General features: G+C 39.9%; 1 protein-coding gene across 2 annotated transcripts in view; it reads left to right on the forward strand.

Annotated features, from left to right (window-relative positions):
- Nucleotides 1-242: 242 nt before the first annotated feature.
- MRTFA (myocardin related transcription factor A) overlaps nucleotides 243-24190 on the forward strand; it is a 69149-nt gene continuing 45201 nt past the window's right edge. Inside the window, exon 1 of one of the 2 annotated variants that reach the window (XM_039725263.1) lies at nucleotides 243-487. In XM_039725263.1, the coding sequence (XP_039581197.1) occupies nucleotides 442-487 (46 nt within the window). In that variant the 5' untranslated portion in view covers nucleotides 243-441. Of the gene's footprint in view, nucleotides 488-20718; nucleotides 21224-24190 lie in introns of those variants that run through there. The other variant, XM_039725262.1, reaches the window with a different exon arrangement.

Consider the following 24190-nt stretch of genomic DNA (forward strand, 5'->3'; position numbering starts at 1 on the left):
CCTCATCAGCAGAGCCCCTTAGGGGATTGCAAGTCTACCCAAGACGTCATCCTGCTCTTATAAAAGGGGGAAAACTGCCAGTTCCAGTGTCTCTGACCCCATCCTCCCCCTCCCTTCAGCTTACAGAGCATCAAGGGGCAGACCTTACTTCTGCAAACTTCTCATCTTGCTCTCCCTTGGAGTATTCATTTTTCTCCTCGCAGTAATTTGATCTTGGGCTGTTCCAACTTGCCTGTAGTGAATAAGCAGAGGACTGCATATTGAAAGACTTGACTTTTCTCACTAGGCACAGTTTTCTGATATAAGGATGAGAATGTCTTGCAAGTTTTGAATGAGATTAAAGTTGAGAGGTCCTGTTGGATTACTTTTTTTCTTTAACATATCCATGCCTATATAAAGAGAAGTCTTTAAGGGCTTGTAGCTGTTGAGAAAAGAATCAACATGACACTGCTGGAACCAGAAATGCAGATGACAACACTCCAATCAGGTACCACTCCAAACATATCCTGTGGTTAATTTTTGCTAGTGAATCATGGTTGCTGAACTATATAGGAAGTGCCAGGAGGCTGTGTGACTTCAGATAAAGACAAATTACAGAGCTGTGGTGGTTTCATGTGCAGGTTGCAGATGGGTACTTTTTGGATGTTGAGTACTGTTCAATTTAGAGCTTCATCAGAGACAAAATTATCTCTCTTCTTCCCTTGTTGGTCTCCAGTGTTAAATTTATGTGGCTTATGAAAATGACAAAACTCCAATCAAAGCTAAGACTTGTTCTAAGGACTTGTTCCTCCATTTAGCTTTTCACTGATTTATGTGTTTTTACTGTTAATTATTTTCTGATTAAACATATTCTTGATACTTTGGAGAGATTTAAAATTGTGTAGTTTAGGAAAAACTTGTATTAGAAACTTTCTAATATTTGTTTTATGTCTTGAAAGTCTTGTTTCCTTGAGAATGGCAGTGGTATTTTGTTTACATGATTCATTGGTAAGCACTGTGGCCTTCTGTGATGCTGTGCTTACCCCTTAGATAGGTACAGGGTTGCATTTCTCACATGTATGCCATGCTCAAATGAGAATTATCTGTCAGTGGGAGCATGAGATACTTCTGTAGGGTGTTCTTATCTGAGGCTCTAGGACATGATGTAGTCATGAAAATAAATACATATATATAGATATGAATGACCTTTGCTCTGTGGATGGGAACAGAGACTGTAACCTTGGTAAGATTTGACCACAAGCTTGTAGTAGCCTAGGAGTTGGGGTTTGTGTACTCTTAATCTCTTGGACAGCATTGTCTGGAAAGCAGCACATAGGTAATGCCAAAAGTGTGAAAACAAACTTGTTCCTGAAAGTCAAATACTTTTTTATTTCCTTGAATAGTGACTGGGAAAGAGACAAGCAAAACAATAATTTTTTAGTTTAATTTCCCCCCCAGAATTGCTGCCAAAATTGCTGGGTTTTGTTTGGTTATTTTTGGTTTGTTTTGTTTTTTAGGTTTTTTTTCCTGAATTGACCATGCTAGTTTCCCTAACTTAATTCTGTGTGTTTTTAAAATATCTATGTATCTGTGAAGGTTTTTTATGTCTCTAAAGTTCCTGTTTGACCTTTATTTTATAGTCCTGACATATTCTTTGTTGTTTAGAGAACCAAAGTATGGGTTTCTTTGTATCTCTTGTTGTAGATAGGAAAGACAGGCGTAGATCTTATATAGTGTTTGTCTCAATTCAGAAGAGGGTTTGTACATAATACATCATTCCTCTAGTTGGACTCTAGCAGTCTGTGACTTTTGGAGGTAGGGTTTAGACACTAACAAGGTGTTTGGTATTGAAGAGGATGCATATGGCAGGATAGTACCTTGTCTGGTTTTGTTGGGAAGAAAGCTCTTATGTGAAGGCCTGAAAACAGCTGTTGACTTTAACATGCTTTACTTCTAATAAGTTTTAAAATTCACACCCCCCCCCCCAAAAAAACCCCAAAGAACAGCCATGAAATTTATATTTCAGTGTTCTTGTAACTGAATTTGTGCATTGTATTCTCAGGAAGGTGACATAATTAAGTAACACTTGTTAAAATTAGGAAAACTGCCTTCATATTAGTATTGCTTTTTGTCAAAACTTTGTGTGACTGTGTTTCTTGTCTCTTCCAAATTATGGTAACTCCTGAGGCTTTCATTTAATTCTGAGGGTGAGAGTTTCTCCTGCTAAAGAGTACTTGTATGGGGCTTTTGCTTAAGTCCCCTAACCCTAGTCCTAGATTATGCAGTGGTGTTCTGTAACACTGAGGCAATTTCCTGGCAAGCTTAGCTTACCTTAATGAGGGATACAGATTTATTGCACCTCTTCCATCAGCAGCCACTCTCTTCTCTTCTGGATCAAACACTGCTGGAAAAATCTTAAGCAAGAAGCAGGTGAATGTTTACATAAATGGATTCACAAGACGGGTGGGGAAATGGAGTGTGACAACAGGAACATTATAAGTTTTAAAAATCTGTGTTGAATAATGGAAGTGTATTACAAGTTTCTAGATAAGGAAAACAGCTACTTGATGATGAGGCAAATTTGTTCAGTTGTAATATTTAGAGACTTCAGATGTTGTTGGTCTCTGCTCTTGTTTGGCTTAGCGAGGTAGCTGTGTTGGGCAAACTATTTGAGATTTCAGAGGCTGAAATTGGATCTCCTGTCTCTTGAGAGCTAGAATGAGGAAGATTACTTAGCTGAGGAAAGACTTAACTTCTCAAATCTTCTTTATCCTGATGTTCATCTCCAGAAGCCCTACTGGAAAAATGGAAAATGGAAACAGTTGTCCCAGTCAACTACTCAAAGTTTCCAAACTGAAGAAATAGGAGAATCATGGTCTAAACTGGGTAAATAAATTATCCTGGTAGATTTACACAGCTTGCACTCCACAGACCAAAAGTTCTTCAAGACCACAGGTCATGAGTGCTTATTTTCTGCTTGGGTGTTGATGGGAGTCCACTCAAGAAGCAGGAGTAGCTGAAGCCATTGCTGACCCAGGACATAGTGTCTGTATTCCATGTTGGTGGGCACGTGAAAAGCAACTCCTTTGATGCTAAAGATGAGAAAACATTCTTAATGTTTTAGAGAAAGAACTGAGGGGGACATTACAACTTTACTCTTCTGGGAGCAGAATAGTTTAAGCAGAGAGAGACTGTTTCTTCACAACAAAGAATAACTGAAGCAAGAGCAATATGAACAGTGAGGTGCATATTGTATTAACCAGAGAAAAGTTAAAAATGCCTGTCAAACTGAAAAAAAGTAGGCATAAAAAAACAGTGCAGGTGGTGACAGCAGAGGAGAGGAAAAGTAAAAGTGAAAATCAAGCTGAAAAGACATTCCAAAAAAGCAGTAGACCCAGAAAAAAAAAAAAAGGCAAAAATAAGACCAAAAATGTAACCACTCTATTTGACATCTCATCGGACTACTAAACTTATTTAAAGAACTGTTGGTACTGATCTAATAATTCAAAAAGCAGACATACACAGTGGGGCGAAATTGCTCATTCAGTTTCCAGTGTGTAGTTTTGGAACCAGCCCTGTGCCAGTTTGTGTGTTTTCATTCTGCTGACAATGAAGCTGATGTGTGATCTGTACCAAGCCCTTAGCAGTGGGAACTTTCTCTTTAGTGTTTTTTTTCCTCCAAGAGTCACTTGGTCTTTTTTGCTGCCTTGACTCTTTCAGCATCTGAATCATTTGTTTTCTTTATATTTATTTGCTGATTCCAAAAGCTTGCTGTTTCCTTCCCATTATATACTTCAACCCCATCTCCCCATGTAGCCTCTTTTTTTGTTCCCCTGAAAACTTTTTGTTATTTGTTTCATTATCTAATTATCCCATATAGAGATCTTGCAAATTCTTTTGCTGTTGGTCACTTTTCAGTCCGGATATGGACTAAATAGTTTTTGTTGTTACCTGGCTTTGTAACAGACTGGCCCCTAAAGGAATGAGCAATGAATATTATGTGTTCTTTTCCTTTATTTTTTATTGGAGAAGCAAGAGTGCTAGAATCATTTGGACTTTTTTTTCTGGACACAATCTACAATTTAATAACACTTAAATATTTTTGAACAGCCATATGAGGGACTCATGGAACTGGGGGAAACCTCAGGAGTCTTGGGTGTGCTGCTGGCCTCTATATGCAGGTTCTGTGTTTAAATAACAAATGCAAACTTTCAAATATACTTTCACTTTCTTTTTTATTTGGTTATGTCACAAATTCCTTTTTATGGCTTCTAGCAGGTGTCTGGGCAGAGGTGTGCGTGCAGTGCACATGCAGAGGTGCAACCAGCCAGAGAGAAACCCTACATTTCATGTTGTTTTTTGCCAATGTTTTGCATGGATGGAGAAGAGTTATGGCCTCTTAGGGTCATGTGGAGTCTAACAGTGCATTGCCAGAATTAATGGATGTTAGCACTTGGACAAATGGCTACTTCTGTTAATGAATTCTATTTCCTTATGGTTTTGCTCTACTTAAAACCTTTGTTTACTGTTCTGGGTAGCTTTGGTTTGTTTCAGTGCACAACAATGTTGTTTGCACTGTCTTGGTATATATTGAATGTTAACAATTGTCCTATTTTAATCTTCTTTCTGTGAGTATACTGAAAAAAAAATTAAGATTGTTCAGTGTAGGGTAGTCTATTGAATAGCATCTTTGGATTTTGATATGTTTGTTCTGTTGACCTGCTGAAAAAAAATCTTAAAGTCTATTAGATATCAAGACAGGTATGCAAACCCAGAAGCAGGTGGTTCTAAACTGTCAGAAGTTTGGTTTAGATGAACAAGAGGGTTTTTTTCCATGCATGCTTAGAGAACAAAAGAAGAGCTGTTTTGAAGTGAGCACTGTAAATGAGCACAGAAATAATTTAGTTCTCTGTAGTGGATAAAACTTGACTTCTGTGGTATAATTTGCTTTGTATCCAGCTGGTTCTGAAAAAGGAACGATTCTTTCAGCTAAAAATTAGTGTTATTTTGAATCAAATGCAAAACTTCCCTCATTTTCTGGGGAAAAGTTGGATTTTTGAGCTACTTTAGCAGATTAGGGATATATCAAATTCAATTTAGGAAAAATCAGTGCTGATCCCTTAATTCTTTCTTTCAAAACACAACTCCCAGGCTCTTTTTCTTCCCTCTTTACAGGATTTAAGTTGAAGTGCTTTGGGGATGTCAGCTGCTGAACTGCTTTTAAAGGGAAGAAAGGGGACAGACAGCATATCTGTGCATTATTCTTAGAAGGGATATGTCCCCCTCCTCAGCTCTTTCAGGAGTGGCAAATGTCAGAGCTGCAGTTTGTGGTTGGTGTTCTCATTCCTGTTTTAAATAGATTTGAAATTCACTATTGGCTTTTAGTACATGAGGAATGACCTTTCCTTGATGCAGTAAAATGCTTTCTAACTTCATCTTGTCTTTTTCAAGCATCAGTTACATGGATTTTTTTTTCCTTGCTGTTGTTTTCATTTTCTAATGAGAGATTTTTGTAGTTGTGAGGTTTTTTGCATTTAATTTTGTTTGAGTAGTAGAACTTTTATTTTTCTTCTCTTTTCTTCCTCCCTCCCTCCAACTTGGAATTTCAAGATTGCAGTGAGCTCTTGAATCAACACAATTGGGATTTTGGTTTTGGGTGGAGGGTGGAGCTGAGGGGAGAACATTCCTGGCTCTATAGTTTGCAGCATCACTACTTTAAAAATAGCACTTTTGATTTCTGTTTGGAATTGATGGCATTTGGAAATGTAACCTTTTGTATCTAGGTAGCAAGTTCCTGGGAAGTGTAAAGAGTTCCCCGGTTACTGGTGCAGCTCCTCGGGTGTGTATATTCTGAGTAGTGATAAAATGACTCTTCTCTGGCTTTTAACCAGAATCCTGCATGTGATTCAAAGACTGAACAAAGCTATGTGAGCCTCATCGTCATCATGCAGTGGGAATTCTTTCCGAAGCAGCAAATGGGATGTTCCTGAAGTCAGCTTTAAATATGGAAATTTTTGTGCTGGAGCTACAAACTGCACAAAGTTCTGGGTTGGCTGTTATAGATGTGGAAAGTGGAGTGCACAGCTGTAAGCTGCACATTAGTGAGTTATTCCATTCATGAAAGATCTGAACATAACCTTTTGCTACCTTTTATCCCTGTGATTAACTATTGAGTAAGCAAATCACAGTGTGATTGTGTTAGCCAGAGTTAAAGAATTGTACTGAAATTAAATATATATAAAGGATGCTTTTCTTTTTTCTATTTTTTTTGTCAAGAATGACAGTCTACAATAAAGAGTACTCATTAAAATAATTCAGTTGAGTAGTACCTATTTGTACTGACAACCTTAAACAAGAAACTTCTGGAACTCTCTTTAACCCTGTAGTAAGTATTTGTTGAAGCATTAAATCACCTTTTGAAAATAATATTTTTTTACTACATCTGCTTTGAGAGTACTCTGTTTATTCTTTTTGTACAGCAAGTGTTGCCCTATAGGTTAAGAAAGAGAGAGTAGGGCAACAACCATTCCAGGCAGCTTTTTGCCCTTATCCCTTCTGTGAACTAAGATTAACTTGCAGGGGGACACAGACAGGCTGCACTTGTTCTAAAAGAGTAAAGATGTGGTAGACACAAAATGATTATTCACTGACTGCTTTGTCTCATAAGCCTTCTTGTGGCTCCAGCTTACTTTAAAATCCAGCTTCTGAGAATTAACTTTAGGGGTGTGTGTGTGCATTTTAACCAGTTTCCAGTGTACACAGTAAGACTGTCATCATCATACTGCAATTTTTGGTATCATTCATCAATTGTTATTAAAGTTTTAACCAGTTTCCAATGTACACAGTAAGACTCATCATCATACTGCAATTTTTGGTATCATTCATCAATTGTTATTAAAAACAAAACAAACATTTAAAATGCATGTAAAGTCATGTCAGCTTTTGTATGTTGTAACTGTAATCAAAACAGAATCTTCTTTTCTGTAAAACTAATGCATTATGTATAATGGGCCCTGTTTAGTTGTTGTCATCATACTCTGAGTTACCCACTCACATGATGAATATGAATCAACTTTTCTTTAGGAACATAGTTCAAATGCATTGGAAAAAAGAAGTGGGATTACTTTAATTAGGTTCTTATTTGGGGTCTTTATGCACACTTGTATAAGAATTATTATTGATTATGTATCTAGGCTCAGACTGATAATTTTTATTTTTGTGGCTCAGGCAGTCATCTTCGTGGCCTGCCACTGATTTAGGTTCTGGGTTAATATCTGAGCGTGTGCTGTGCTGTGTCTCTCTAAACTGGTATGATGATTACACCACATTCTTTGCCTAAAGGGATACACTGCAGACACACATCCGTTCTGTCTCCCAGTTACCTGGTGACTTCTTGCTATCCAGTGTTTGCCAGATTTTAGAGATGATTAATGTTTAACAAAGTGCTCAAGTTTCCATGCTTGTGTGATAGCAGAAATTTGCATTAGTGTTTATTATCAGGATTTTTTAAAATAATGGGATCCAAGTCCAGTCTACATTTTGATTGTAGATATTAAACTACAATTTTTTTGTGTCTAAGCATCAATGTGAATCAATCCCTAATGTTCTAATGTGTGTCCAGAGCTGCTTCAGTGGTAGGGATTAGAGGTAACTCTTGAGGTTTTGGGAATGTCTCTGATGTTATTGTTTGATGTTATGTGGAAGCTACTGTAAATAAATTTTTGTAGTAACCTGTTTACCGTCTGCTTTTACCAGTCTCAGATGACTCCTACACCACAAAAATGCTTCCAAAACCAAACCAAACAAAAAAAAAATTACAAAAATCCTACCCTAAAATCTGAAGTAACCTACAGCTTCATGTTGCATCTGGATTCTCCTTGCTGCGGAGCTGCTGCACCTCAGTTCAGACTTACAGCACCCTCTGCTGTTCTGACCTTAGGGCTCTTCCAAGGAGAGAGTGACATTTCTTCAAATTGTCTTTTTAAATGGAGAAACCTCAGCTGGTTGTCGTGAGTTGGTCTGGTTTTTTATTTGTGGCTAAGGAAGCAAGAGCCCTCCTTTATGGGGGTGAAACCAGAATCTGTGCCTTAATAGAAGAAATATTGCCCCCCTTACCCCTCAGTTTCTTTGTCAGGAGACTTTTACTATCAAAATCAATATAGAAAACTGGTTTGATTACATTGGCACAGCTCCCTTTTGTGATTAACCTTAGTGTGGTTTAAGAATGCTGTCTAATGTAGCAATAGTTTAGGTAGGTAAGAGTCATGAAGCAATGGAACTGGAATTACTCTTCAGGGTTGCAGAGCCCCCTCCTGTGCTGCTGCAAGTAATCCTGTCATATAGTCTCCTACAAAAAGTTATTGAGCACTGCTTTGAAAAGTGTTAGATTTCTCACTCGTGCTGGACAGCTGTCCTAGAATTTCTCTCTTTGGTTAAGTCTTCTAATTTTCAATATTAAATGCGTCAGTGGCTTTCAGTGCAAATAACTCCTCGTAGTTAAACTGATGCAAACCTTAATGCAGGCAAAATATTCTCCCTAGAAGAAGCTCCATCTACTTACAATATTCTTAAAGTAGGCAAGTGCTAAAATAGTATCTGCTAATGTGACCTGCTTAATGTTTTTTTTGTATCTTTCTGTAGTGATGCTTATTTTAAATCAGATCTTCTGCGTAGTGTTAATGATGCTTCCCAGGCATTGTGCACAGTATTGGATCCCCAACAGGATATGAACCTATTTAATTAACCCATGTGAAAAGTAGGTTGAGAAATGTATTTGTAGTTCTTTGTAGTCTTCCATTTTCTTTGCCCCGATTGTTTTTCCTCAAAAAAGAGTATATTCCAAATGAAGAAGTTACAGCTTCCAGTGAAGCACAAGCAGGCTTGATCAGTCTGTAATCACAAGTGACCTTGAAGAGATTTTTTTTTTTCTTTTTTTTTAAATTTTGCTGGAGATACGCTGGTTGAAGCTCTTGTTCCTTGTCTGTGTTTTTCAATATTTGAGATTTGGACTTTGTGTTCACTGATGTCAACGCAAATATATGTCTTTTAAAAATATATTGAGTGTTTTTGATTTATTAAAGTTACCATGTGACACTGAGGTACCACTGATGAAAAACTGCAACTTGCAAAACATTTGGTTCAGAAAGTACCTTGAGCTGGACTTACTGCAAAACATTCCCTAAGCTTAGAGCCTTCAATGTTCTTTCACTAAAAACTGAAATAAACAGAAAACTTTTCAGTATACCTTTGCTGATTTCATGTTACCACTAAATAAGTAAGAACAAGATCCAGATCAGTAGATTCCTTTTGGAAAAACCACTCTTGCTAATCTTACCTTGGAAATTGAGAGATTAATGAGATTCTGGAATATGTACTGTATGAAAAGTGATCTCTAAGGCAGGAAAATTTCAGCCCATCTAATAGTCAAAGCATCTTAAGTTTAAGCTAGAAAGTTATTGGCAACTTTAAATGGTTCAGAAAAGAACAGCAATTTGAAACAGACTTGCAGTGCTCTACAGAATTTAAAGTTTGTTTGCTGTTTAATTTTTTATGATTTCTATATAGTGCACAACATACAATAGCCATTCTGGGATTTAAAAAAATGTGTTGTTCTTATGATTATTTTTCTTCTTCTCTTTGTACTGGGCTTTTGCATTATGGTGACAGACAAAGTGGCTGCATATAATAAGAGACTGCTCCACTCCTTCCAGTTTTCCTTGGAGAGAGGCAGTCACTGTTTGCTGTGGTTGTTGATTTAGTGCCTGGGAAGAATGAGGTTTTTTTGGACCCCTTCCTCATCTCTCTCTTGCTAAGGGAGCCTGCGTCATTGAGAAATGTTTAACCTTCTGGCCCTGAAGCAGGACTGGAAACTTTGCTGCAAAATCTAGAAGCTAAAACTGGATCTTGCGAATGTTATTTATGTGAGCTGCTCTTTCCTTTGATTTAATTGGGACAGGAGATTGCAGAGCTTGATTTAGAATTTTGAGTAGCATCTAATTTGGAGGGTTAGCAGGGGGGAAAATAATTTCTTTAGTGAAAAATGGTGAGTAACTGATTTAGGGGAAGAAGAGAGAAGAACTGGGAGCAGAAAACGGAAAAGTGTGGGAGGACTTAGTGGAGAAAAATGTCCTAAGATCATAATTCTGGCATTGTCGAGTACTTGAGTACTTCTTTCTAACTTGTATCAGGAGGCTGGCTGTGCGTAGTTTTATTCCCGTAACAGCAGTTGGTTTTGGAGAGCCAGGGGCCTAAATTGTGGTGGGAACCTAATTTCCAGGGGGTTGATTTAATAGCAGATACTGCTTCTTGTATATGTCTTATTTTCCCAGACTGCCCACTTTTTCCTTCTGCCTCCTCCCCCATCCTGGACCATGAGGGTTCTTCTAACACTTCTGCAGAATTTCCAGATGTCTGGCTATCCTGCTGCAACTGCACTCCACTAACTGAGAGGGAAGAAAACATTCAGAAATCCCAAACATTTCTGCAGCATAATCATAATAAATCTGACATATCATGAAACTGTTGTGCTTGTGCTAATTAAGTGTCTAGTGTGCTTGTGGTACAAAGAGTAATCCTGATGTGCTCACAGAGTGTTGATTTTATTTCACATGCTCTGACTGTCTATACACAGCACATGCCTGTATGTTTATCTTCAAGATATTCCAAACAGAAATGTGGCAGCTCTGTCTCTTGGGACCCAATATCTTTATGGTAAACTAAAATAAAGAAACTAAATTGAAACACAAATGAAGAAGCTTGTCTCAAGGGTGAAATAACACAAAACAGTTTAAATTATTTGTCCCAATGATTTGTCATGACCAGTGGAAGGGGTTGTGCTTTCCTTCACTCCTCTTTTGCAGCAGCAGGAGCAGCTCAGTGCACCTGCTGCTTAGCCCCAGCTAGCTTGGACAATTGGACTTATGAGGAGTCTAATTCACTTTTGAAAACAAAGCCATTAAAGCTCCCTCACTTTTCTGATAGATCAGTGACTCTAATTAACTCACTGAACTTTCTTATGAAACCTAGAGCCCTCAAAAAGAAGGAATGATGAGAGCATAATGCCAGATTATTTCCTCTGGCTTGGGTAATAGCACTTAAACTTTGTACTGAACAGTGAAGCTGAGGAAGCAGATAAACAGTTTAAACTCTGAAATTGTAAGTAGGGTGAGAAAACTACTGAATTCTAGGTCATGGAGCCTATAAGTGGTGGCAGTGGCTGGGTAGTAAGTCCAAGAGAGAAAAGATTGGCCAGCAAAGAGTAATATACAGTGCATGATAGACTCAAAATATTAAGAATTAAATTAGAAGTGAGTGATTCTTAGGAGAATATTAAAAATATGAGCATTTCCCCAGTATGAGGTTTGCCACGTTAGAATTTGCTTTGATTTTACTCTGAGGTTGTTACCTATCTATGAACAGACAAACAAGACCCTGGAAAAAGGGTGCTTACAGATCTCTCACAGAATGGTTGAAGTTGGAATGTTGTCTTCCCCAGCCCCGCTGCTCGAGCAGGTTCCCCTAGAGCCAGTTGCCTGGGACTGTGTTCAGATGGCTTTTGAATATCTCCATAGATGGAGACTTCACAACCTCTCTGGGCAACCTGTGCCAGTGCTCAGTTGCACTCACAATAAAAAAATTCTTTCCTGATGATTGTAGGGGACCTCCTGTGTTCCAGTTTGTGCCTATTGACTGATCCTGTCACTGGGCACCATTTGAGAGGAGTCTGGCTCTGTGCTCTTTGTACCATTCCTTCAGGTTTTTAGATGTATAAGCTCTGTAGTGTGGCCATGGCTCTCCTGTACTGGGGACCTCAGAGCTTGAGCCAGCACTCCAGGGCTGGCCTCATCAGGGCTGAGCAGAGTAGAATCACCTCCCTTGGTCTGCTGGGGACATTCCTCCTAGTGCAGCCAAGGATGCCTTCCTTAGCCCTCTCTGTCCTAGGGCACATGGCTGTGTGTCCAGTGGGATCCCCAGGCCCTTTTCTGCCAAACTGCTGTGCAGCCTCTGAGCCCCCAGCGTGTGCTGCTGCAGTCAGTTTGCAGTCCTCCTCAGTCTCCTCATCAGGCTCAGACTTACTTCATCAGCTTCTCTGGGAGGTCTTGAGGAGGCAGTGTCAAAGCCTCACTGAGTCAGGACAGACAGGCAGACAGTATCCATTGCTCTCCTCTCTTACACCTGTCTGTCTCTGCACACTGTAGCTGAAACCTAAAGACAGGTTTGCTGTCATGCCCAGGGAAAAATATTTTCTGATAGGAGAGAATTGTGAGTTTATAGTCAGTTCTGGCCTTACTATAGCATAGTTGCTAAAAGTAAGCATATGGCAATGTCTGTTCTGTTAAAATTGGTTTTGTTCTAAAGAGTTTGTTCACAAGTGACTTCTGTTAAGCCGGCTGTTGGGTGTACTGGCAGCGAGCAGCCACGTTCTGCCAGATCATAACAACTGGCAGCCATCTAAAAAGCATATATTTTCCCTTTGCATGTTTGTCTGTTCAGTTAGATCCTCCACCTCTTTGCTTTTATGCAGTCCCACCTTAATGGTCCCTCTCTTGTGTCTGGATTCATAAAATAGATTTGGTAGCCAAGGAAGGGAGGATACGTGGATTTCTAATTCCAGTTCTGACACACAGACTCTCTGTTATATGTAAATCTCTCTACTTGTTTTAACCTAGTTTATCCAACCAAATTGTTTTGTTTTGTTTTGTTTTTTTTTAATAGAATGCATAAAGAAGAGGTTGTGACTGATAAGTTCTGGTAACTTATACCAAAGCAAGAAGGGAAGATCTAAAAGGGATGTGAGGCAGCTAATGGAAAATTGTGACTGAAGAGACTTCTCTGCATATTGTTTCAGGTTAACTTACAGATTTAGGAGGAGGCAAGCAGAACAAAAGCTGATGTCTGAATCAGAACATCATGTTCAAATCACACTTTTCATTACAGTTATAAGCACTTAGCTATGTGCCTTCCAATGCTTTTAGGCTAGCTGGTGATTTAAACTCCTAATATTTGTCAGGTTTTGCTGGGAAGAGGATACACCCTCACAGATACTTGCATTTTTTCTTTGCTTTCATGGCTGACATTACCAGAAATCTTGAACATGAGATAAAATTTATGTTAAAAGTAATCATCCTCCTTGCAAAGAGGCCTGTATCTTTGTCCCCCCTTCCTTTAGATAAAGGAAAGTAAAGCTGTGGTTTGGTTGGTACAGCATAGGATTCACTTAAAAATGTAATCTATGGAGAAGGAATGGTAGTACTGTCAAAACTGCATCTTCCTAAAGTGATAGGCAAGTGAATCCCATGAAAGCATTAAAGGACTTCTTCCACCATAACATGACAAGAATATTTTTCTTGCTAATCAAAAACTGAGTAATTTAGCAGCGTCTAGGTAAAAACTATCCCAAATCTAGTCTAAAATTCTCCCCTTTTTGAGATTTGTGCTTTATGTTTCACTTAAGGTCTGAAAGGTATGCATGTGTGGATGGGGGATGAATCCATACAAGACCTGGAAGTTCTTTCCAGGATCAGTGTGTTCATATCATGAGTTTAACCATGTCATGGTTGTGTGCCTTGACATTGTCTCAGGATCATTTTATGTTGTAGCTATAGATTACAAATACTCAAACATACTATACATTTTTGTACTGGAAACTAATTCAGTTGTTGAAGCCACCATGAGAGCTTGAGATTGGCACTGATATATCCAGGGAATTGCTGAATTTCAGCACTGAAGGAGGAGTTTGAGCATTTGATATTGGAAGTGATGTATAGATTTTTGGCAGTGCAAGAACTATACATTATAAGGATAAATTTTATTTCCTATCTCAATCTGTATCAGATTAACCAAGAATAATGGTCACTGTAAGCCTCAACAGTGTTGTTACCGCCCATGTAACCAGTGTGTCTGGAGAAGGAAGAAGCTTTCTGCCCAAAAGTCAGTCCTGTAAGGAAGGTTTACCTAGTAGCAATTCTGCTAGTATAAGCTGAGAAGTAAATGAAGGGTTTGCTAATCCTTCCACAAGCAGTGTGTGAACACAGAGTACAGCCTGGCTGTTTCCTCTCTTGTTTAGGTACTTTAAAAATAGACTGCATTTTCCAAGTGTTTGCAGGTAACCTTGTGCAGTAAGTAGGAGGGTTTCATAGAGAAGAAGCCTTTTCTTGCCTTGTTTAAAGGATGTGGGAGAGAGAAGTGCAGGATAGCTTTTGCTCACCAACCACAGGAATTAGTGACATAACTTCTCAAACTCTTAGACAGGCCTTAACATGAGGGGAAGGGTATCTTCCTCCTGTCATTTCTCAGTTACTCCCTCCTAAAACCAATTTACTGTTTTAAGACAAATTCAAATTGCTTCCTTTTCCACTCTATCCTGCTCACTAATCCTCTTGGTCTGGCAGCCAGAACTTCCTCTGTTTTTCTGCTCTTGAGAGCAAAACCAAATGTTTTGGACTTTGCTGTTTTCACTTGTTCATAGTGGTTTAAATTAAAGTCTGGAATATCTGTAAGAGGAAATGTTTTGAAATGTTTTGAAAAGTCTTGTGCTCAGTGTTCTCCACTGGTCACAGTGTATACTCACATGTCAGTGCTGTTCACTTAAGAGTTGGACTCGATGCTCTTGTGGGTCCCTTCCAACTCAGCATTCTGTGTCATTCTGTGTGTGTGATTTCTGCAGCCTTTCAGTGTTCCTGCTTGTGGGCAGTGCTGGGGGTGGGGAAATGCACATCTGCACCTGTGCGAGCACATCTGCCTACCCCTGGAGAAGCTGAAGTTATTTGGGGAGCACGTGGGTGAATTAGCAGATTAACTGTAAGGCAGGAAGGCTGATAAGAACAATTTTAACTTGAACCTTGAGTGACTGTCTCTGGTTTGAGACTTCTGACTCTTTTATAAAAAGTAAGCTATTGCTCTTAGGTAAGAGCAAGGAACTGTTACTTCCTTTGGTCTGAGTAATTATTTTAGAACAAGATGGGTAATAGCTGAACTAAAGGAACACATAGAATTCTGTTGTGATTCCAGCTGGAGCAGCTCTCAGTTAAGGCCCTGCACTGGAGATACTCACCCCACGTTTGAGATGTGGTTCTTGATGTGTGAGCTCTCACTGTGAAGCTCGTTGGCTTAGCCAAGGTAATTTGAGCTAATCTTTCTAACTTTGCACTGGAACAGAGTGAGAGCATTCATACAACCACTTCTGGGGGCTCACAACGGGGTGGTAACTTGAAGAAGGGCTAGTAACTTTGAACTATAAAGAGGTATGCAACAGTGTTTGCATCTAACCAGAAGTTATCAACCAAAATGGTAAAAATAACAAATAAGATGTGCTTGGATATGTGTTTGTAATTTACTTGCTTGTTTTTGTTGGGCTTATATGCACAGTGGGCTGTAGTTATTTGGAAACTGGTTGTAAAACTTCTCTCTGCTTTTGTTCTACCCATTACTGTGAAGTTTTCTGTCATGGACAGTCCTTCCACTGCTTTGGTCAGAGAAATCCACCATTTCTTCTTCTTGGCTTATATGCACAGTGGGCTGTAGTTGTTTGGAAACTGGTTGTGAAACCTCTCTCTGCTTTTGTTCTACCCTTTACTGTGAAGTTTTCTGTCATGGACAGAGTCCTTCCACTGCTTTGGTCAGAGAAATCCACCATTTCTTCTTCTCTGGGCTCAAAATCTCTCCTTGGGCAGCACCTTTTTGTAATCACTGAGTGTATGTACAGCTTTTTAGAGCATGGAATTGACAGAACTGCTGTCAGTGGTTTTCTGAAGAAAATCCAACTAAATTAACCAACTTGTCTTTAAACGTTGCACCATTTTCTTTGGCTGCATAGGTGACGCCTTCGGATCAGATGTTACCCTCACATGCAGTAATATCAGGAGCATGTGCTGCACAGTGCTTTTGTTTGCACATGATCTAGAGTGTTACAGACCTCTGGACCATTTCCTTCTCTTTATCACACTCAGCCTGCTCAGTGCAGTGGGTCCTGGAGGGAGGGAGAAAGGAGGAGAGGCATGATCCATAAGTGAACCAACATCTTTGCTTCCCTTCCTCTCTCTTTTCCCTCTTTTCAGCCCTTGTAGCAATATTTCAGGAGTCCCAGCCTGCTCAGTGCAATGGGTCCTGGAGGAAGGAGGAGAGGCATGGTCCATAAGTGAACCAACATCTTTGCTTCCCTTCCTCTCTCTTTTCCCTCTTTTCAGCCCTTGTAGCAATATTTCAGGAGTCTCTTTGCAGTACTGACATCTGAGCTCCTGATCAAGGGAGGGGAGAGGTGGGAAAATCAAAAGTTTTGGCTTTGTTGTGGCACACTTTGCTCCTCAGGTCTGCAGAGCCTGGGAGAGAGGCAGGACTGAGTTACTCATTGTTAGCAGAGGGGGATGGGGTTGCTGCTGCTGCCTTTCCACACCTCTCTTACCATGGTGACTTGCATTGCTGGTTGGAAACTGCTTATCTGTGGAGTTAATCAAATGCAGATCAGAGTTGCATTCCTTGGGCTCAACTGATTCTTCTTGGTCCAGTGTTTTGCAGATAGGGATCGAGGATTTCATGTGCTTTGTGTTTTCAGGGAAAGGCAAACTGACATCTTGGCTGAATCCCAAGGAATGGAGTGGGTGGCAGAGTTTATATATGGGCTGGGGGTTGATTTGGCTCTGGCTGCTGTGTAAAGTTCACTTTGACAGCTGAAAGATGCAGAGAGAAGCACTTTCAGAATTAGAGACAGTGAGGTAATGAGAAAGTGACATAGGAAAGGAAGTGGAGGGGGGGAGGTGGGGGGAAGGGAGGGCTCAAAACTCGCCTTGACATCATCTGATAGGTTTTCCACCCTGTGCAGCAGCTATTTTTATGCTTTCAACTCACAGTAATTACAGCTCAATGACAGCCAGCTTGCCAAAAGCAGGGGTGGTGGTATATCCCAGAGTGGGTTGGAGGACTGAAGAGCTGCTCAAAAGCTACAACAAAAGTCCAGGTTCCCAGGCATGATTCCTGCTGCTGCGACCTATTTTTACATCTGCATGGTGGTTTAGCTTTGGCTACCTGTCATGTCTAGGAGTTTTCTCAATGCTGAATGGCAGCACTAGCTGTCACCAGCTGGTTGAAAATATAAGAGTAGGTAAATTTCAGGGTCTTCCTGAGAACTGGAGAAACAAAAATGTATGGTGCTCCCAGCCTCGCTTTTCTTCCTCTTCCTAAAGGTCATTGTTGGTGGGAGGCATTGTTGGTGGATCCTGGGAATATCCACAGCGAACTCACATCACATAGATGTGATCCCTAGCTGAGAAATAAGCAACACAAGTGTCAGTGTGCAGTCTGTATTTATTTTGAAGTATAAAATGAATTGAGTTGTAAGACATCAAAGCTTCACAGTGATGTAGTGCAACATTCTATTATTTTCTCAGCTTTTGTCTACTTGCTAGAAATCTCAATCAGATCCTCAAATGTGGTGGGCTCATACTTCTCTCTTAGGATTTATCTGGCTTAGACCTTGGCTGAGATCTCTCTCATGTTGCCTGAGTAAGTTTTTAGCAGTGCATTGTTAATATTTCATCACTAAATTATGTGCATGCAGATCATTGCAGGCATTGTGTCCTGTGAGAACGTTATTGTTGGGGGAAAGAGGAGAACCTGCATTGAACTGCAGAGAGGACTGGAGGTGAAAGGAGGAGAAAAGTGTACATTTGAAGGTGGTGGTGGAGATTATGAACACATTTTCTATCTATCTGTTTAATAATTTGAATTTAAAAATGCAGTATTTTTTGGGAAATAAACTAATGATGCAGTTTTGTGTCACAGCTGAGCTCATCTAAGGTCTACCCTATGTTAAGATTGGTGTGGCCCTTCTCTCCCTTCCCCTGGCTTTTGAAGATAGAAAGGTACAAGAAATTAATTCATTAAAATTTGTGTGTATTTGAGGTACCACTAACTACTCATTACTTTGAGTGGTACCTCAAATGCAAAGTGCATTCCTGCCCTCCAGGCCTCAGAAGGAGCAGCAGGATCTGTGCAAGCCTGAGTGCTCCTGATGCAGCATCTTGAGGAAGAATACATCCCCACATTCTGTGTCTTATTTCACACTTGAAAGTCAAAGGATGTACAGCTCAATTCATGTCTCATTAATAGATTATGAAAACTGGGCCTCATGTTTTTCAGATGAGAAATCTGTGGCAAATACTTAGGTGCCCTTGGTAAAGGTGATTGTTTTGCCAACAGCACTTCTAGTTCCAGGGTAAAAGTTGTGCAAGACACTGAACATTGGATGTGCATTCATGGGGTTGATCCTACTTTGCTGGAGTGGTTAAGCAACTGAAACTGTTGTTGGAATTCTGCCTCTGCTGTGAAATGGGTTTTCCAATCTACCCTGCTAATTTCCAGAGTAACTGCCAGAGTTACTTGTTCTTACAGTGCATTGATATTTCTGTCCAGATCTCTTACCAGTACATCAGGATCCAGTAAAACAAATTAAACTTTAAAAAACTTTTTTAATGTTTTTAAACAAGTGGGATGGTATCACTGTTTTGTACAAGACAGGTTGCTCTTGGCCTTTACTTAGACTCCACGTTTTGCAAGGAGAAAACCCACCAGTGCTTGCTCATGTGTTGAAGGTATCCTCCAACCTAGGCCCTCTGGAGTTTATCTTCTTCCAGCATGGGGGACATTATCCATGTCCTCTTTGGAGTGCTGTGGCCCAGATAATTTGGATGATTAGTACACTAAATAATGCCGTGGGACAAATTTGATACCGTAAGATTTTAGAATAAAATCTAAAATATAAATTTTAGAATATCTTCCTCAGCAAATAAAAGATTTACCTAACTACCATTGAGCCAGTGAAGTGTTTTTCTATCCAAGCTGTTTTCTGCATAGGAAAAAAGAAAGGTGTGTCTGTGTACATATCTGCAGCTCTGCAGTAATACATTGAAAGGATCAGATCTTCATCAGTTATTAAAGTTTTCTTCATCAGAACATGGACAATGTCTTAGGGCTGTTTTGGCAATACCTGGGTATTGGCAGGTTTGCTGGATGAGCAGCCAGCTCATGTTTGTCAGGTTTTGTATGCTGTAGTAACCTGCTAACTCAGAGGCAATGGTTGGCAGAATAATAGTAGGTTCTGACCCCTGTAGCTGAATCTTGTCATTTTTACCATCCAGATGGTATATTCTTGCCAGGAAAAGTAGAACTGGGTCTGGCACTGGATAATTGTTTTTTAGTTATTACAGTTATGGGACCTCCCTGCTCAGAGTTTCAGGCCTGACTCAATGTGCAGTTTTGTGTTGTTGCTGAAAGGGGAGATCTGGACAATGTGTTTCTTTATCTTCTCCTTCATCCTGTCTTTAGAACTCTTGTGGTGTGCTGGGTCTCTTTCCCAAGGCAGCTCTCCACAGTGCAGTGACTGCTAATGCTCACGCAAAAACAGGCTCTTCTATTTATGCAGTAATTTGACCTTACTGGCTAAAGTTCACTGTGACACTGAACCTTCACCTGACTTTTACAAATCCTAAAATTAAGATGAAAATTTCTGTTGAGTATATGGTGGTAATTCAGGAGTAGTGCAATTACAGAGCTTTATATGATCACCAGTGGTGTATTTTTACTCACGGGAAGATTGGAGTTTGGATTCTTTCCTGGGTGAAGGTTGGACATTTCAAAGTAAGAAGAGTCCTGTTGAAAGTACTCAGAAATGTCACTGATGCCATCTAGCATTTGGTTGAGCACTGCTTTCCTTAGATATTAGTTTCATTATTAGAGACATTTTTTTCCCTGATTTAATTCCAGCCTTGCTTTATAAAATGGCTTGAATGCCTCTCAAACTGTTTGGAAATGAGAAAATTTTGTCTTGTTTGGGATGGGAATGGAATATGAATTGGAAACTGTTCCTGCAGTGTTTAGACTATTAATACTTTTATTTTTGTAATGTCTATGTGGTTATCTTTTTAGGTGTGTTACTATATTTTTTTTCTGGAAAGATAACAAGAATAATTTTTTTTAGGTATGTGTAATCATTGGACATATTTTCTTTCTTTTTTTTTTTTACCCCACACTTCATTGTACTTCTTATGATTCACACTTAGCAAAATTAAAACCCACCATAGCTACCAGCTGTACTGGTGAGAGTACCTCCTGGTTGTTGCTCAGCTGGAATGTGTCTTTCCCTGGCCCCTTCCAATTCCAGTACCATGCTGGGCAGTGTGTATAACCAAAATTTGTCAGCCATGTGGCATCTGTTCATGAGACACATGAAATATGCTCAAGATGAGGTGGCTGCCCCCATACAAACACAGATTCTGAAGTTCTAGTGCTTGCAGTAGAGAGTTATTGATTTGGGGCAGCAGATTACCTTCAGGTAGGTGTTACTACTGGGTTGGGAGAATTGGGTTTAATGGAAGAAGGGGTGAGAATATGTGCTTGAACAGCAGTAGCCTGCTCTTACCTGTGTGGTCTCAGGGCAAATGCATATGAAGACTCTGTTTCTCTGATTATCAGTTTAGCTTTCTCCACAGCTAATGCTCTTGCTTCTAAGGGTTTTAGCAAGAAGAGAGAAAAAGCACGTGGCTGCTGCACTCCGACAGGGGTATTCTCCTAGCTGTGTGCACAGCGTGCTTCCAGTCGGGAGATGCAGGGGGAGAGAGGGCTCTCTGCTCTATCACATGATATTGCCTGTCTGGCAGGTGTCTGCAGTGTGAGTGGAGAAACCAACTGTTCACTATTTTGGGTGAATGAGGCTGGCTGTTACTGCAAGTGGCCCCACAAAGAAGTCCACGCATCTGTTGATAAGCAGTGCTCCGCACACTGGGTGCCCGAATGCTTATAGCTGCTTGCTGAAACAGTGAAGTTTCTGTTTGAGCTTTGAGATCATAGGAAGAAAAATTTTGCCAAGAGCCTTGCTGGTTTTAATCTTTAGATGTTGGCTGTCAGGCTTTGTCTGTGCCTACAGAACCTCTCTGTTCTGATGCAAGCACAGCCTTGGAATCGAGCAGTAAACTGATTTTTTTTCCGCTCTACCGCTTGGTGCAGTGACCGAAACTTGGTCGAGAGGGATTGCAGTTGGGTCTCTTGTGAGGATTAAGCACCCCTTCCACTTGCTGGACGTCTCCCGTGTTACAGAATCTGCCTTCAGGTCCAGGGATTTCCTCTACCATGTTGGATAAAGCCAAGACACTCCAGCCTGCCTATGTGGGGATTGTGCCGCTCGCAGAGACTGTGTCAAAGCAAGGCAAGAGCTGTTCAAGCACGTATCAGGATTCATACCACAGCTTACGAGAAGGTCAGCAGGCTCTGCTCTCTTTGTTGTAGGCACTGTGTAATTCATTTGTGGGGGTTTTATTTTGATTTTTTTTGGTGTTGTGGTTTTTTTTCTCCTCTTGCATATTGAATCTGCCTGTTTTTTGCTTTCTGGGCAGTAGTCCAGATTTTGGGTTTCCCACTGACTCCTGTGACCTCTTGTCCCTGAGGGTGTTCAGGCATGCCACTCGACAAGCCTGGAGCTCTGTATGAAGTGACTTGCAGTGCTGGGATCTTGAGACAATCACATTTGGAAGTTTTGGTTTCAAACTTTAAATTTCTTCTTCTCCCCTACATCTGTAGGCCTCTTGTGAGCAGCGTTTTAAGGCTGTTTCATTAAAGATGAAAAGGCTTGTTCTGAGTGACAACTGTGCCTTGAAAAGGATAAGAGTACCATGTTTTAAGTGTCTCTATGTTCCTGTTTTGAGAGTGTGCAAGGAGCGTTGTGTATATATCTAAATGTGATTTTGCTTTAGTTGATGGTATTCTGCAAATATGTGTGATTTTTTTAATGAGAATTTAACAATTCTGAAAGATTATGTAGACAGAAAGAGGTCAGATTCCAGGGAGTGGTATCTAAAAGGAAAGCAGAGGATCTGGAGGGACTGAAAAAGATTGAGAAGACAAACCCAGGCAGTGATCCGTTCATAGTGCACAGCATTATAAATATCAACAAACAGGGACTGGGAAAAGATCACAGAGAAAAATGGCAGAACATCACAAAAAGCCAATGGCAAGCGGCAAGGTTTATGTTTTATCAGAAATACTGGATCTGTCTAGCTACATATGAAATTTTAGTAGGAACTTGCAGAAGGAAACAATGATCTGGAGTACAGTGGTCTTAGAATAATGTCATGACTGATTTTAATGTCATCTGAAAGGAGGGGAAAATAACTTTCTGACATTTTGCACAGCAAAGCAAGATAAAGAAGGGGTGGGTGTTGGGGACAATAATCCAGATAGAAGAAGGCCATGTTTATTGTATAAAGAGGATTTTAGCAGTTGCATTTAGAGGATTTTTCTCTGGTATGTAGTCTAGGCCTGCTGGAGCTGCCAGACAAAACTGTTGAGTTTCTGCCTCCAATTGTCACTCCCCCTACCAAGCCTATTTAACATCTATCAAGAGCTAGCTTGTTGTTAATTTTTAAAAATATTACTATTTTTGTGGCATGTTTTCATTGGAATATTCTTTGTTGAAATGCTGTGGAGAAGGAAAAGAAAACTGAAGTCCCAAGTCCTCAAATTCAAGTTCAGGAGTTATAAATCCATTAGTATAGGCAGTGTTCCCAGATTTCTTTATCTGGTTTGGAGACACAGATCTGCAGCACATCAATCTTCAGAGGAAAAAAACAACTCAAAATTAAAAAAAACCAGAAACTTGCATCTGTCCTCTATTTGCAAGCATTGATTTTCACAGAAGGTGAGCACTTTGCGTTTGGATGTACCAGGAGACATCTTTCATCCAATCACTAAATTTCACAAGCTGTACAGTGGGATAACATGTACAAGGAAAAAGCAATTCTGTCTTACTTTAATCAATATAAAAAGGTTTGCTGCTGTCTCAAGTTGAAGTGAATGAAGGACATTGAAATCTTGTATAATTCTGGTTATTGGAAAAGCTATGTTGACTCTGCAAAGTCCAGCAATACCATCAGCCTACCCATGGCTAATTCATGATGCTCTAAAGTCACATGTGATGAGGAAAGCTGCTTTCCACAAGCTACCAAATGAAAGTTAGGAAAGAGAAAGAGATTCTGCCAGCTTCTTTCCTGTCAGATGAAGAAAATAACAACACTTTAGGTTTGCTGCTGCTCCATTCAAGTCTCCTGTGGTCTTGGGATTTATTCTGTAGCATGCACTGTATTTTGCAGAGCCAATTCTTATGGGCAGCAGAGGAGCAGATGCATCCATGTGTAAACCCTTATGGAAGTCCAGAATTAGCATTGAACTGAGAATGATGACAGTTGTGCCTTAGTTTTTGGTCCCCCTAAAAATGGGACAGCTTAGTTTCATTGTCCCCAGGACAGAAAAAGCATGCATTTCTCTTCCTCACTCTTAATAAAACTGGACAAATAAGGGCTGTCTATACTAACGCTGACAATGCTCATCTATTCTCTTAATGGGTCTCATGAGAAGCAGCTATCTGGAATAGACTACATCTTGCTTCCTGATTTCTGGAAAACAGATGTCTTCTAAATCTGATTTATTTCTTTTTTTTGAATTAGGACTTGACATTGAAGTTTGGGAACTTTCTACACAGAAATGGATTTGACATGCAGAAGTCAAAGAACTTAAGCTTGTATTTTTCAAAGTATGTGTTAGGGCAGTTATTTGCAAAATTCCTAGAATTCAGGAATCCATAAACATGTTTTCTGTTCAAGAATGCCTCGGAATGATTTAATCTTCAAATACTGGAGCCCAGTTTGCAGTTCCTAGATCAGTTAACACAAGAGTATGGTCGCCCCTCATGAGAGATATGAAGAGGGAATTGCAGAAAGCTGCTCAAAACCCACTTAGCATTCACATGAGTTTAGCTTAGAATTAAGTATTTGCAAAACTAAATTCCAACTTTTCCATTTCTGTACTACATCTGTGTTACGTGCTCTTAAATGAAACTTTTATTTTATTTTTTTTTGCAAATCCTCCCTTCAAAAACATTCCGTGTGACTGGTGGCCTGACAGTGAAACTCACCTGTCTTTTTCCAAGATTTGTATCTCAGGGCCCAGACACAGGAACAAGTTCCTGCATGCCATCTGATCTGCACGAACTGTGTGCACATTCTTGGTCCACGGCAAATGGGAGGTAATTTGAGTTAGCTTAGCCTTTGATTAAACTATTAATATCTGTTCAGTACTTTGAAGAGATCAGGAGCCGTGCAAGTGCTTGTTAGCATTTCACTTTCTTCAGGAGTCATCTAGAGCTTATTGTCATTACACCTGCAGCACCTGA

This window comes from Passer montanus, unplaced genomic scaffold (genome assembly GCF_014805655.1).
Source record: "Passer montanus isolate IOZ18808 unplaced genomic scaffold, ASM1480565v1 scaffold55, whole genome shotgun sequence".
NCBI classification, from domain to species: domain Eukaryota; kingdom Metazoa; phylum Chordata; class Aves; order Passeriformes; family Passeridae; genus Passer; species Passer montanus.